The sequence below is a fragment of the Chrysemys picta genome, chromosome 2 (genome assembly GCF_011386835.1).
Source record: "Chrysemys picta bellii isolate R12L10 chromosome 2, ASM1138683v2, whole genome shotgun sequence".
Taxonomy (NCBI): domain Eukaryota; kingdom Metazoa; phylum Chordata; order Testudines; family Emydidae; genus Chrysemys; species Chrysemys picta.
Genome location: NC_088792.1, coordinates 195,507,509 through 195,523,460, shown reverse-complemented (window position 1 = coordinate 195,523,460; position 15,952 = coordinate 195,507,509). Strand labels below are relative to the sequence as shown.

The window sequence follows — 15,952 nt, the reverse complement described above, 5'->3', positions numbered from 1 at the left end:
ATTTGTTCCCAGTTGTGCTCAATTTCAAATACAGTTAACTACAAAATTCAAGTCTAAATAAATCCTATGACAAGCAAAAGGAGGAGGGAGCATAAGGGAAACAAATAAGATCATGTGGTTAGCTACTGCACAACTTTTTGGTCTCTAATCTTGACATCAAATCACTGACAGGAAAGACAGACACTTGGTATTTTTCCATTCTGAAAGATGAGAATGTTGTATAACTGCAATAAAAATTGTTGTATTTTCCTTTACATTAAGATCTCTCAGGCAAAAAAAAGCAGACAAATAATAGAATAAAAAACAGAGACTAAAGCTCCAAACTCTGGTATATGAGACCCTGATCCTAAAAAGATTTCCTAAGGGAAAACTTCTTGGGTTTTATCCATTTACAGTTTGGTGTTTTTTGTTTTGTTTTAGTGTTCCTCTGGTCTGGAAGGTTTGAAGGCAGAAAAACTTGTAAAAAAATACTTTGAGATATATGTTAGAAATACATTAAAGTTTCAGTTTTCCTGAACCAGGGCCGGCTCCAGGGTTTTGGCCGCCCCAAGCAGCCAAAAAAAAAAAGCCGCGATTGCGATCTGCAGCGGCAATTTGGCGGGAGGTCCTTTGAGGGACCGTCTGCCGAATTGCCGCCGAATACCTGGACGTGCCGCCCTTCTCCGGAGCGGCTGCCCCAAGCACCTGCTTGCCAGGCTGGTGCCTGGAGCCGGCCCTGCCTAGAGGCAAGAATGTGGAATGATGGAAAGGGTTGGGTTCTGAACTGACACAGGGAAGAATGGTCTGCCATTTTGTCTTATCTCTACAGGCGTACCAGATTCTTCAGTTGCAATGAACTTCCCATATTTGCTTAGGATACATACAAAACTGTCCCCTATTTAAACACTCATATATTTTGGCCTGCTCAAATGAATATTACTTGCTCATCTATTCCACCCTTTACCTTGTTGAATTTTCTTCTCCTTGTGTAACATGACAATGTTGCAGTATAAGTGTTCTTATGATAAAGTAATCAACCTCAGCTCAAGATAAACTGTGCTTTAAAAAAAAAGCTTCATGTACCTGTAAAATTGGAATGATGGGATAGAGGGCCTCAATAAACTTGTTCCAGGTGAGTGCTGTCATCATCAATCGCCCCTGCAGGAGATACAGTAGAATGGCCTTGGCAGCAGAGTTCACCTGTTCAACAACAAAGAATAAAATAATGTAATAAAGAAAGAAGAAAGTGACTAAGCCAATTTGTTGATCCCACAGTATGAAATTAAGCTGTGCTTTCTAAAATAGATTTTGAAGGAGAAAACATCTGTAATTAAATGTAATCAATATGCACTAGACTCTATTACTTGCTAGTTTAGTATTGTCTTCCACATTTGAGCTTAGATTGCAAAAGACCCTTACAGGAGACCACAGAGAGGGAACAAGCAAGGAGTTACTTCTCCCTTATACAGTTCGTGCAAGGACTTGCAACCAGGGGCGGCTCTATGTATTTTGCCGCCCCAAGCACGGCAGTCAGGCGGCTTTCGGCAGCGCGCCTGTGGGAGGTCCACTGGTAACACAGATTCGGCGGCATGCCTGCGGGAGGTCCGCCGGTCCCGCAGCTTTGACGTACCCGCCGCCAAATTGCTGCCGAAGCCGCGGGACCAGCGGACCTCCCGCAGGCATGCCACCGAAGGCTCCCTGACTGCCGCCCCCACAGCGACCAGCAGGCCGCCCCCCGCGGCTTGCCACCCCAGGCACGTGCTTGCTGCACTAGTGCCTGGAGCCGCCCCTGCTTGCAACCCTTAGTCTCTGAGCTTAGATGGTATAATTCCCTCCATTCATCCCAAAAGGGCAAGAGGGGGAGAGGGGAGGCCATTGTTCATTCCACAGAGCAGGTTGGTTGCACCAAAGGTAGCAGGCTCAATCATTCCAAATGATGGTTCAAAATTGAGCCAACTTGTGCACATAGCCATGAAGGGAGGTATTGCTCTTCCTGAAACAACTCCTCTGCAACCAGTACATGTGGCAACACAACTCTGTACCACCTCCTATTTACACTAGTGATTAAATGCCACAATTAGACTCTTGAAGTTTTAATGCACTTCATATTCTTTTCAAATACTAATGAATCTTTTCAAGCACTGAAAGTATTATTCATTCAGAGAAATGAGTCACTATGAACTCAGACACCTATTGGCCTCTTTCTTACTTTCCTTCAGTCTCTGGCTTTATACAACAAGTTCTCTTTCCCTTCTTATTTGACTGTACTTCTCTGGAACATTTAATTCTCAATCTGCCGTGACATACTGTTTTTTCCCCAGAGTGATTTAAAGCTATTTGCATGACCATTTGTCTTTCTTCAAGAAAATAGTCAAAATTACTCCTCAAACACTACTAAAGATAGCAAGTTGTTTGTGTTTCTCAAACAAAGCAAGCTAAGGCTATGTCTGCCCTACAGACTTTTGATGACATAACTACATCGGTCAGGGGTGTGAAGAGTGCGATCCCTTATCAGCACAGCTGTTCAGGCAGAAGTCCTCAGTGTAGACACAGGTAAACTGACAAAGCTGCACTTTTACTGGTATAGCTTGTTTTGTTTCTTTTCTATACACGCATCTTACCCAATAGGCATGTTTTGCTGGCACAGTTTATCAGTAATTCTACACCAGTAAAGTGTACACATGGCCTAAGACCCGCATAACACTTGCAACAATCACCAATAACTGTATATGTTTCAAAGAGTTTAAGCGTTGAATGCTATTTTTGCTCTAATGGCAACAAGGAGAAACACTATCTTCTGAAAGTCCAGCCTTCTTTACACTGTAAAGACCTATCAAAGCTTTCAGGCTGTTTATGTAGCAAAAGGTAGATGCCCACTCCCTCCAAACAACAACAAAAACATTTAACAGCCATAGCAGATAACCATAACTCACTAACTTATCCTTTACAGAATGAGGTTCAGCCTAGGAAATTCTTAGACTCTACATGGGAATCCAGGGATCTTCTGTTAAGTCTCCCTGATGTTAAGTGCTTGAAAGCTTAAAGCTGAAACTTAACTTAAATAACGAAGTGCATCAATATACCCAAACCCCAGGAAAAGTGTAAGTCTAGATCTTATCTAAGTGTATATATTTTATTAGAAGGATGCTTAGGAAAAGTGTAAGAATGCTACCTGTTTAAAGGTAAAAAGAACAGCATCAAATCAAGAGCATATATATGAGCACCTCTACCCCGATATAACACGACCCGATATAACATGAATTCAGATACAACGCAGTAAAGCAGCGCTCCGGGGGGGCGGGGCTGCACACTCCGGCGGATCAAATCAAGTTCGATATAACGCGGTAAGATTTTTTGGCTCCCGAGGACAGCGTTATATCAGGGTAGAGGTGTACACGTTCCAAGTCCGATAATTTCAGCACAATTTAAATTATATTTCCAAAAGTAAGATTCAAATTGCCATGTGATTCTCATTTCATTAAGCAAAATGAACTGGAGTCATTTTTAAAGAAACATCTAAATAAGAGAAATCACAGTACAGTAAAAAGCTTTGTTATCCAGCATGTTGGGGAAATGGGGTGTGCCAGTTAGTCAAAAATTCCGGTTAACAAAGAGTTACACTTATCAATGGAGGGAGGGAGTTTGGGTGCGGGAGGGGGATCAGGGCTAGGGGCTGGTGAGTGAGATGAGGTGTGGGGCGCAGGCTCTGGGAGGGAGTTTGGGTGCAGGAAGGGGCTCAGTGCAGAGGATTGGGGCACAGGAGAGCTTTCGGGGTGCCGGATCTGGCCGGCGCTTACCTCAGGTGGCTCCCCGGAATCGGCAACATGTCTCTGCTGCTCCGAAGCAGAGGCTCAGCCAGGCAGCTCTGCACGCTGCCTCTGCCCACAGGCGCCGCCCCCGCCCCGCAGCTCCCATCGGTGTGGTTCCTGGCCAATGGGAGCTGCGGAGCCAGTGATCGGGGCATGGCATTGGCAATGCACAGAGCCCTCGTGGCTGTTTCTCCGCCTAGGAGCAGCAGGGACATGTCGCCGCTTTTGGGGAGCCTGGAAGGGAGCCTGCCAGCCCCGTGCCAACTGGACTTTTAATGGATATCAGAAATGCCGGTTTCTAGAGCTTTCTGGTAGGTAAAGCGCCGGATAACACAGCTTTTACTGTACTTGCTCTTTTACAGTATTAGAAAACCCATGCACAAAATGTATATATTGCAACAAAATTTTACTTAAGCCTCTTAAAGGTATTAATCTTTTAAAGAATGCTTTTAAGCAAATTTGCAGCTAAAGAAAGCTGTTAAATGTTGCTTACATATAGCTTTAAGAGAATCCTTAACCATCGACAGACAACAAATCCAAATCTACTAGAAAGTAGGTACTACTACATTGATTTCAACTAAATTTCAATTTATTTCAATTAATTTACATCAGTTCTAAATTAGATCCAGGGAATGAATATAAATTATGAACCCAATCCTTCAAACATTTATACAATAAGCCAGGGGTTGGCAACCTATGGCATACATGCCAAACACGACACGCAAGCAGATTTTGAGTGGCACGCTGCTGCCTGCCGCGGTCCCGGCCCACAGCCCCACTCAGCCTCCCCCCGCCCACCGCTCTCCCCTGCGGGGGCAGGAGACAGAAGCTTGAGCTTGGTCCTGCGGGAGCCAAGCCTCCTCCCTCCCCCGCTTCTTCCCCAGCGTGGTGCTTTCCTGCCCCTCTTCCTCTCCTTCCCTGCGCCGATCAGCTGATGGCCTTCAGAGGGGGAGGGGGATGAGTGGCAGCATGCTCGCTGCTCCGTAGAGGAGGCAGAGAAGAGGTAGGGACAGGACCTTGGGGAAGGGGGTGGAACAGGGCATATCCCTTCCAGCCCCCTGCCATGAGCCGCTCAGGGCAGGGGGCTGGGAGCACTCCCACGAGCCGAGCACCCCAGCCCTCTGCCCTGACCCCTGAACCCCCCGCACACCCAGCCTTCTGCCCTGCACCTCCACACACACCCCCAGCCCTCTGCCCTGACCCCTGAACCCACACACACAGCCTTCTGCCCTGCACCCCCCACACGCTCCCAGCCCTCTGCCCTGACCCCCCCACACACCCAGCCCTCTGCCCTGACCCCTGAACCTCCCCCAGGTCTGGGGTCCCGGCTGCCGGCCCCTTGCCAGCCGGCATCCCGGCCGCAGGCCCCGCTAAGCCCGGCCTAGGTGAACAGAACCCCAAGCTGGCAGCGGGCTGAGCAGGCTGGCGGTGTAAGATCAGCATTTTAATTTAATTTTAAATGAAGCTTCTTAAACATTTTGAAAACCTTGTTTATTTTACATACAACAATAGTTTAGTTATATAATATAGATTTATAGAGAGAGACCTTCTAAAAAACGTTACAATATATTACTGGCACTCGAAACCTTAAATTAAAGTGAATAAATGAAGACTGGGCACACCACTTCTGAAAGGTTGCCTACCCCTGCAATAAGCACATGGGTAGTTCCTTTTCTTTTAAGCAGAACTATTCACATGCTTAAATTTAAGCAAACTTAAGAGTGTTTGATGAATCAGGACCTAAGATTATTTGCTATTAATGTTATACTAGTACTTAGAGTATTATTTTGCAAATTGATATTTTGCAAGTCAGGATAATAAGATTAAAAACAAAACAAAACAAAACATTCCTCTTTACTGTATCTTCCCAATAAAATCAATGCATTAGAGAAGATTTTTATCTAGTGATATAAACCAGATTAATTTCATCTGTATTTTAATACACGTACAGGAAAGAATCCTTTGCACAGCTTCTCTGTATATACAGCTTTTCAGTATGCAAGAAACTAAGCAGTGTAATTATTAACTTTATTTCTCGGTTTATTATTATGTTCTCAGTAAAAAGTACTTTTAACTCTTTTGTTACAATACCTGAAGAGAAGTTAAAATTATCTTTCCATCTCCCAAGACTGAAAACTCCATTAACGATATTGAGATGGACCATTCCTTCATGCATAAATGTCAACCCATAAGATTATTTTAAATATTGTACCTCATTTTTGGACTCCTGGAGGCCAAATGTAGAGACTTCATATAAAACCTTTGGATGAAGAAGAAAGTGAACTCCATGACAAATTGAAGACACAGGTTTTGTGACATTATGGATACCCAAACATTCCTAGAAAAAAAAGTAAATGGTTAATTTCTAAATTCAAGTAAGTTCCCATTTCTATACCTTATTTTGCAGATGCTATTTCTCACTTTGCGTGTTTCAGGGATAAGGACTATGCTAAAACGGCCCCAATTACCATGCAAAGTATAAGCATGCAGGAGCTACAGAATAAATGTTGGTGCTACTGTTGCTTCATAAATTTATATGACAATACAAATATGTTATTCTTTACAGGTTGTTGCTTTCCCCCTTTCCTGCTGTGACAACTTGGTAACTCAATTCTCATTTGAGGTTAATTGGGCATTTCCTGAGCATTTCAGAGGACCACAGTCCTGAAAGCGGAGCGCTACGGAAGTAGACACCTTTGCCTCCTGACTGAGAATCCCAAGCAAAGTAGGCTGTAGACACTGATCCTTCATGAACTCTTTTTAAAGGTTGAATGTCATTTCAACTTTCTGGAATGGTCCATGTGAAATTCCTAAATATAAAACCAGAGGGGGGTTTACTAAAAGAAGATTTAGTAAAAAGAATCAGAAACTAAATATACAATATGCATCTCATCCAGTATGCATATATTTTCCCAAACTCTGCAGAAGCTAGATTAGACAAATATAATCCATGTATTAGAAAACATGGGGGGGTAGGGCAAACGGAAGACAAAGATCTCTCTGGGGCAGGAACTGAGGGGTTTTTTGTTTGAGTAAAGGATTTCCATCTGTTAACAAGTACAATGATGTTTGATTTTTAACTTCTGTCTGTGAAACTCAACGCAGATATTATAAGTTAAATGAACCACTCAGTGACACACATGTACAACCAATGCCTTCAGTTGGATTGCACAAATATAAATGATTGAAACTTAGTAAACAGTTCTGTTCATAGAGAAAACAAATCCATAATTCTCTCTGCCTGTTGTGTTGTTTTGGAAGAGTTAACATTTAGACAGAATTGTAAAAAGCAGTAAAAATATATTTGTCACTAAAGTGAACAAATACAACTCTGAATACAAGCAGGAAGTAAGCTTTTAAGTAAGAAGTTGCCATTTCTACTTAGTCACTTTTCAGAATACAGCTACGTTTTACAGAATTCGCAACTCTATCCCTTTGGCTAAAGGACGAGAAACTCCTTATCAAACCACATGTATGAGTCACCCATAAAACATATCCACAGAAAAATGAAGAGATAAGATTTAATATTCCTGATATTTTTAAAGTCAAAATTAGGTACATACATGTAAACAAAAAGGTTGACTTGTCTTAAATTAAACACTTTAAACAGGGTGTTTAAGTCATAAAGAAGAAAAAGAACACAAACGATTTTTTGTTGTTTTTTCAGGTCATCTATTAGTCTAAAGAGATCCTTCATCAATTACTTGAATATAGATTCACAAAATATGTTTGCGTCTTTATTAATACTTTCAGTAAACTTTTTATATAAATAAAGCTTTCCTAGAAGAGCTGTCAACTCAAATGACATTGCACGAATGCACAAGGACCAAGAAGTGAAAATGATCAGAAACAAAAGTGAACCTACCAAGTCTAGCTTCAGTATCCAAGCTAATTAGACTGCATAACTCATTTGTGATCTAAAATTAATTTAAATATCACATTTTAAGCTGTTATAAGGGAGGTAAAATTAATGAGATGCAGGCTATTGAGAGGGTTTTTGGAAAAAAAGCTAAACACATTATTTTGATTTTTCAAACAATATGAATCCCAGACTCCATGAACCCCTGCCACTATATGTAGTATGATCTATAGCCGAACCAGTTAAACATCACTCTTTTACAAATAAAACATCAATCTTCAAATCCAAATCAATATATAGCAGACTGGAAACAGACTAAACTGTAAAACCACTGATAAATGACAAAAAAAATCCACATTTTCTTCAAAGAAAACATTACAAAACCCATATGTAGCTCTAACCTTAACAATTTCCAGACAGCAATGGTAAGCTTCAGTTTTTATATTCAGCAGAGGATGGGACAACAGATGGAGAAGCACCTTCTGACTTTCTGCCTGTAGCAATGGGTTAGCCTGGGCAGACTTCCAGCTACAAGTGGAAACAGTTAAATATCCAAGATAAATTAGCTGCTATATGGTTTGTTGTACCATATTGATAAACATGCTTGTTTTACAGAGTAAGACATGGAGGACTTCTGCAAAATTTATCATGACATCCAGTGTACTGCAGGGCACACAGGCAACATTCCTTCTGAAGTGCAGATGGTCATCCTGAAGAAGAAATGACTCAATATACAAAGAGTTCAGAAGTCATTTTGAATTTTCCTCCAACATTGTAAAACTGCAACTTATTATACTTATATTCACATTTGTGCACATTTCATTTAAGTTTACCTTGATATAATGTGGCACTATAGATGACCAGACTAATAATCCTGGTTGGGGAATTTGAAAAATGTAAAAATATTGTGATATTTTTCACATTTTAGTTATGTTTAAGTTGTATAAATCTGGCACATGATCAAAACAACGTACGTATAAGTGAGCCAACATAACTAAAACTGCAAAGTCGATCTCAAGATTGCAATGGATACTGAAAAAAGGAGCACAACTTTTTAAAGTGATTCCTTAGCACTAATAGGTAGTGACAAATCCACTAGCAATAATAAACATTTATCAGATATAAACCTAATTAGCAGCAGAAAATAGAGGAATTCACATTTTCTGACAGGCAGCATGAAGAGAAATGTCTCTTCGGACTATGAAATTTGTTGTTTCCTGCCTTCATACCTTGCTCACAATTGTCAGAAACCAGTTTTCCAAAGAAACTACGTATGTTAAAATGAAAAGAGTCAGGGGCAGAGGGTGAATCCTGGGCTCGGGGAGGCTAGTCCCCAGCCTGGCCCACCCCTTCTGCTCAAGGTCCCACCCATCCCACTCTGCTACCTCCCACCGGAACCCCATCCCCAGCCCCGGACCACCTGAGTGCCCCAAGCCCCAGGTGGGTGGCACCCCTCCAAGCCCCGGAGCGCCGGGTGGGTGGCATATCCCCCCTCCAAGGCCCGGAGCGCTAGGCAGGTGACCAGAGGCCCCTCCCCCCCCAAGTCCCGGAGCGCTGGGCGGGTGCGTAGCACTCTCCGCCCCATAAGCCCCAGAGCGCTGGGCAGCACTCCCCCACACAAGCCCCAGAGCGCTGGGAGGGAGGCACAGCACCCAGCACCAGTACACTGAGTGGGCAGTGTGGCTCCCCCACCGAGCCCCAGAGTGCCAGGTGGCGTGGCATGCCATCCCGCCCCCAAAACTGGGCAGACTGGCAGCGCAAGCACCAGCTCCCATCGCCCAGGGTCCCTGGCCGGCACCAGCCCCAGCCCGGGGCTCTGCCCATGGGGGAGAGCTGCAGAGCCCCAACAGGAAGCAGGAGATGGTCTGGGGGCAGAGCGTAGGTGGGACCACACAAGGCACAGCATCCCCCGGTCTTTGATACCAGCTGGCCATGAAAAGAATTTTGAAGTATAACTAGCCACCTGAGATTTGAATTTCATACCAAGACTACAATGCAGGATCTCCTTTTCAGGAAGCACAGACTAGCAGAAATATTTACCTATTGTACGTTTAAAAAAAGATATTTGGTAAATAAGCTCCCATTGGAATTTACAACACAAGAAAGAGTTTCCTCTAAAAATTATGCTAGCAGAACAACTGCAGTAAAAAAATTAAAAAAAAATCATCTCTGGAAAATATCCAAAATGGGGATCAGAGCAGAAGTCAGTCAAAAGGGGAAGGAGGGACAACAGCCCAGGAGAGAGAAAGTTTACCAGAAAAAAGTTTTAAGGGCTACTCCCCAAATTCCTCATTATCACATTTAAGCTTCAAATGCAAAATTATGCCAGGTTGTCCTTAAACAAGTCTCCTTAAAGTTACTTTCTAATCTGTTTTCAACTAATGTCAGAATTAAAATGGTGGCTTCGACTTTCAAATACATTGAGATGCCTTTTTAAAAAAAAAATTCCAAATGCTCTACCCCTTTTTGTAATTAGTTTAGTGACAAAACTTTGCACAGCTCTTTTCTTTTAAGATACGGCTGGATAAATTAATGATGGGAACAAGACCATAATCTAGAATGAGTAAAGATCCCACACTTTACCTGCAACATATGGGACACAGTTCTTCTATACAAATAAAACAGTGTACTTCCTCAAACAGTAATAATTTAAAATAATAATTTATTTACATATTCAAGCAAATATGGATGATTTCCTGAAGCATGGGAAAGTGCTGATGATAAGGAAGGCTATTTAGGGCCTGATCTGCCAATTCCACTAGTTCAAAGAAGTTTTTTTCTCCCTAAAAAATAAAATAAAAAAAAGGCAATTATTAATGTTAATTTAAAAAATAAGCTACTTCTATACATTCTGAAAAATTACATTCAATAGAAAATTTTGTGGTATCCACTAATTACATCTTGCCAGGCTCAGTCTCCCTCTGCAATGAAAATAACACCATTCCATGTGGTTAACCAGGATAACAAGTTACAGTTACTATTAAATACTTTTAAAACAAATTACAACAATGTGATCAATTGTCCATGTTAGCGAGTACAAATGCCCATGTTTAGGGTTTCCATGCCGTCTTTTCCTTGCCACGCAGTGCATGGTCAAATGCATCATCTCGAAGAAGTGCACGTATCTGAGGACCAACAAAGACACCGTCCTTTATCTTAGCTTCACTTAATCTTGGAAATTTTCCACGGAGGTACTTGAAAGTTGCTTGTGTTTTGTCAATGGCTTTGACAAAGTTCTTCATCAGACCCAGCTTGATGTGTAAGGGTGGTAACAAAATCTTCCTTGATTCAACAAGTGGTGAACACTTTTCCTCCCAGGCTCCAATGACTGTCGGAGTGGCCAATCTTTCTTGATGTAGTGGGAATCTCTTGCACGACTATCCCATTCACAGAGAAAACAGCAGTACTTTGTGTATCCAGTCTGCAGACCAAGCAAGAGAGCAACAACCTTCAAATTGCCTCAAAGCTGCCACTGATGTTGGTCATGCTTTATGCACCTCAAAAGCTGTTTCATGTTGTCATAGGTTTTCTTCATATGGACTGCATGACCAACTGGAATTGATGGCAAAACATTGCCATTATGCAGTAAAACAGCTTTAAGACTCGTCTTCGATGAATCAATGAACAGTCTCCACTCATCTGGATCGTGAACGATGATGAGGGCTGCCATCACACCATCGATGTTGTTGAAGGCTACAAGATCACCTTCCATGAAGAAGAATGGGACAAGATCCTTTTGACTGTCACGGAACATGGAAACCCTAACATCACCTGCCAGGAGATTCCACTGCTGTAGTCTGGAGCCCAACAGCTATGCCTTACTCTTGGGTAGTTCCAAATCCCTGACAAGGTCATTCAGTTCACCTTGTGTTATGAGGTGTGGTTCAGAGGAGGAGGATGGGAGAAAATGTGGGTCTTGTGACATTGATGGTTCAGGACCAGAAGTTTCATCTTCTTCCTTTTCCTCTTCCTCATCTGACTCAAGTGAGAAGGATTCTGGTGCATCAGGAACCGGCAGTCCTTCTCCGGGGGGTACTGGGCGTATAGCTGATGGAATATTTGGATAATGCACAGTCCACTTTTTCTTCTTTGACACACCTTTCCCAACTGGAGGCACCATGAAGAAGTAACAATTGCTGGTATGATCTGTTGGCTCTCTCCAAATCATTGGCACTGCAAAAGGCATAGATTTCCTTTTCCTGTTCAACCACTGGCAAAGATTTGTTGCACAAGTGTTGCAGCATATGTGTGGGGCTCACCTCTTGTCCTGATCTCCAATTTTGCAGCCAAAATAAAGATGATAGGCTTTCTTAACCATAGTGGTTATACTGGGCTTTTGTGATGCAAAAGTCACTTCAGCACAAACATAGCAGAAGTTATCTGCACTGTTCACACAAGTACGAGGCATCTCTGCTCACTTTGGCTAAACAGAGATGTGTCCCTTTGCAAAATCAAACACTGACAAATAAGAGAGCATGACACAGTAGGATTTCTAGAGCTGATATAGGGCAATTTGTTCAGCAGAGTGATGTAAGCTTCGTTATGATTGCATCATCCATGACTTCTAGGAATAACATGATGCAATTCATATCATGTATGACGCAATACTGGCTTCAGATTGCATCATTCATTGTTTTGCCTAAAAAGCAAGTACTGTCCAAACCCAGTCATAGATTTATTCATAGATCCAGTCAAAGATGTATTTTAGTCATTTCTGGTTTAAATTGAGATCCCTTCCCTTTATAACTCACTTATCCTCCGCCATTCCCAAGTCCAGGGTCGTATATACTGACCCAATAGCATATCTTGAAAACTAGAGCCAATCAACAATTTTAAGCATCATTTTCGTTCTCAGTGACCCAGAATTAGTAAAGTTTGACTACATTTATTTCAGAAGCATTTTGGCTGTAGAGCAGTGTTATCTGTACTAGAACTAACTTTATTAATCTCATCAAAACATAAAATTATATTTTTGTACATTTGTTAAGGCTAACCCTTTAGAGTTAGGTATTAAATATGAATCATTTAAACTTTAATTTTAAGAGCTAGTTAAGTTGAATGTTAAGTACAAGGACATAAATTCAGTTTCTGAATCTGTGTATGTAACTGATGAATGAACTCAGCATTCTAACTACATGATGATACTTCTGTCCACAAATAACATTAGACTTCTTTGGTACTGTGCCTGATGTAACTTCTCTCTATTGCCTTTATTAATGGAACAAGGAATGTAGTAGTCTGTACAAATAGAAACAACTTTATACTGGGTCATGGAAGAGGACATGTTAATACCACACTGGAATCATTTAACACTATAAAACACATTTATATCCTTAACAAGAAGACAAGAAATAGAGTACCTAATGGAGTAAATGTCCATAAAACACATGAAGACAACAATGATATCTCTCTCAAAATTAGCAGCATAATGAGCGTCGAAAGGTCTTTACCTAGTTGTTAGTGCCATCTTATTTGGACTGCTTGGAATATAAAATGTTCTAAGTTATTTCAAATAGTGCAAATTACTTTACAGCATTCTTTCCTTTAAAATATACTATTCTTACTTTCATACCTTTCTGGTTATAAATTCACAAAGCAATACCCCCTTAATTTTTTCATCCTGCATTTGCCAGATTTTCTCAACTTTCTGGTTGATATTAAGTGAAACTGACTGTTACCCTCATGTCAGACAAGTACACATATCAACACAGAACAAGGAATATTCTCACACCTAAATATTTTGGTCTCTAGTTTTTTGTTTGTTTTTAATTTTCAAAAGGCTTTTCAGTATAGTTTGTATACCAGAATTCAATACCTCCTTATGGACATCCATCATAAAGTTACAGGTGCAGTCAATTGAATGAACAGCCTCTGCAGCTTGTTTATAAATACTGTAGTTCTCAGAATTCATCTGCTCCAAATAGGCTGCCACAGACTCATGAATACTTGGATATTCCAAGGAGAATGGCATGTCCAAGGAAAGAAGAAATAAAGCAGTCAGCAAGCTCTCTGGTAACACTTTGCTGGCCTTGAGAAAAGTGGAGCAGGGAAAAAAAGGAAAAAATTAGTATAAACATTAGCTATTAAATTCAACTTTTGAATTATTTAACAAGTGCAATTCTCAATGCTGCTATTTAGTATTTAAAAAAAACCAGAAGATCTGAAAAGTGACTTCCAAATTTTACAACTTCGAGCAGATGGAGACCTTTTAGGAAAAATTGGAGGGGAACCTATAGGTGTAAGTTAGTGCTGAAGTAATATGTATAGTCCAGCTATGGGACTGGATCCTCCACTAATTTGTTAAATTTTGTCTAATTAGTAACCACCAGATTGTAACACAGACTCAATTATTTCTGTAGCCTCTTGCCCTTTATAATGTTATCATTACAGGTATCTTTATAATCCCTAAAATACTTGCAGCTTTACAATTGCATAATGTTGCAACATATTACCAGATGAGAACTTGCTCTGATTGCAATAAGTGGTAACTCTGCTGAAATTAGTAATTCAGAGTCTGAAAGCTACATTGCTCAACTCCTGTCAATACACAAGATAAAAAATAAACAAACAAAAAACCATTTGCTGGACACAAAATGATAGTAATAAAAATGGTGTTTATACAAAAACTGATATATATGTACAATTTTTAGGGACTAGAGAGAAGGCATATACATTAAATAGTACAATATAATTCATGGTAAATCATATTTGTATCAGTTAAATGATCCTCCTAGACAATGAATGTTAAGTTGCAAAACTTCTGAAAAAAACCAAAGTTACACTGCAGAGCAAAGCAGTGAAAAATTGTTTAAATAGAAACAAGTCGTCATTAAATATAAACCAAAAACTTCCCAGGGTTTCTAAAGACTCCATTCCTAAATAGAGCTCCAATTTGTTATACTGTCTACAATTTATAGATAATTGCAGGACTGTTTATCATGATGTAATTATTCTTTGCAAACAGTAAAAGTTTACGGTTACTGCAAAATATAAAGTATTATCATGGCATATAATGGTCCAGGCATTAGCAAAAGTTCAAGTGTCTTAATATATACAGCAAGTGAAGCAAAAATAATTCTATCTGAAGTGTTCAATTTGCTATTAACAAGCAGAGGGCAGCATAGTCTCGCAAACCACACAACTCTTGGAATAGCTTGAAAAACACAGCAATGATAAAATTATGCTTTTGTATAAGTAGCACAGTGCTAGTGGCAGTCACGAGGAATTAAAGAATCTTCAAGAGTAAGTACTATTTACGTGATAATGCTGTTCCACCCTACATTCCAATGGCCAACTGCCAACAGAGAGTCTTCTTGCCCAAAGCCACTTGCTCCTGCTCACTGTGACCCAGAGCCGGACCTCTACTGCTCATCTTAGACATGAATGAACATACTGCTCATGAAACTATATCATGACTTAAGGTGAAATGTGACACTTCATGACTCTTCCTAGCTCTCCAAAACACTCACCCACACTTGTGTTCTCATTCCAGGAGCTGAGAGAAAGAAAGAATGTTGGGTTCTATCCAAAAAACATGTGGAAAAAGTTCACCAAAAAAAAAATCTATCCTTAGCAGAAATTGAAAACTGCAACAGACCTTTGCCAAAGGCCCTTGCAAGCTTAAAAACTGAGCAGGTGGTGGAGGTGGGTATTCTATTCCATGATCATACCACCTCAGCAATCCACCAGGTTCCCTTTCCTGCCAACAAGCTGTGTTACCAGCACCAACCACCAAACATCTTAGAAAAGTACCTCTTTGTACTCTCCTAGTATACAAAGACAAAACAAGGCTACTTTTTAAACATCCATAAAAACATTAACAATAATCAGTTCTTTACTAACTTTGTTCCCCCCTCACCTTTTCTACAGGGAGAAGTGTTTGCAATAGTCGCACGGTGAAAAGTGAAATGCTAATAAATGCCATTCTGTGGTGCACTAACATCAGCTCAGGCTGCTCTGAGCTGATGTTACTTTTGTGGTAGGATATGGTTTCTCCAAGTGAACCCAGGACCATAAGCAGCTTATCTTTCTGCAAGTGAAAACAAAAGATACAATATAAATTCCTATCAACAAAAAGAATCATCACTAATCATTCTCTATTATAGCAGTACCTTTACAAGAACAAAAGTGAAATATTTATATAAGTACTACAACTAAGCAAAGTGTCAACATTCTATTATTATTCTTTATATTATTCAGAAATATAACAACAAGTTGAACTGTATTTTGGCATTTAACAGAAATGTGCTGAAAAGTTCTAGAACATTTCTTAGAGATTCTGAACACTAGTTTGTGGATTTGAGGT

The 15,952-nt window shown here is 40.6% G+C and overlaps 1 protein-coding gene across 8 annotated transcripts in view; it reads right to left on the bottom strand.

The window, feature by feature from the left end:
• Nucleotides 1-15,952, bottom strand: part of RTTN (rotatin) — a 179,007-nt gene that overhangs the window by 130,089 nt on the left and 32,966 nt on the right. For 6 of the 8 annotated variants that reach the window (XM_065585178.1, XM_008164415.4, XM_024102084.3 and 3 more), the window contains 6 exons: nucleotides 15,506-15,676; nucleotides 13,463-13,675; nucleotides 10,318-10,430; nucleotides 8,049-8,175; nucleotides 6,001-6,126; nucleotides 1,063-1,179 (listed from right to left, as the gene is read on the bottom strand). In XM_065585178.1, coding sequence (XP_065441250.1) covers nucleotides 1,063-1,179; nucleotides 6,001-6,126; nucleotides 8,049-8,175; nucleotides 10,318-10,430; nucleotides 13,463-13,675; nucleotides 15,506-15,676 — 867 coding nt within the window. The remainder of the gene's footprint in view (nucleotides 1-1,062; nucleotides 1,180-6,000; nucleotides 6,127-8,048; nucleotides 8,176-10,317; nucleotides 10,431-13,462; nucleotides 13,676-15,505; nucleotides 15,677-15,952) is intronic. The other 2 variants (XM_042860404.2, XM_065585180.1) reach the window with 2 other exon arrangements.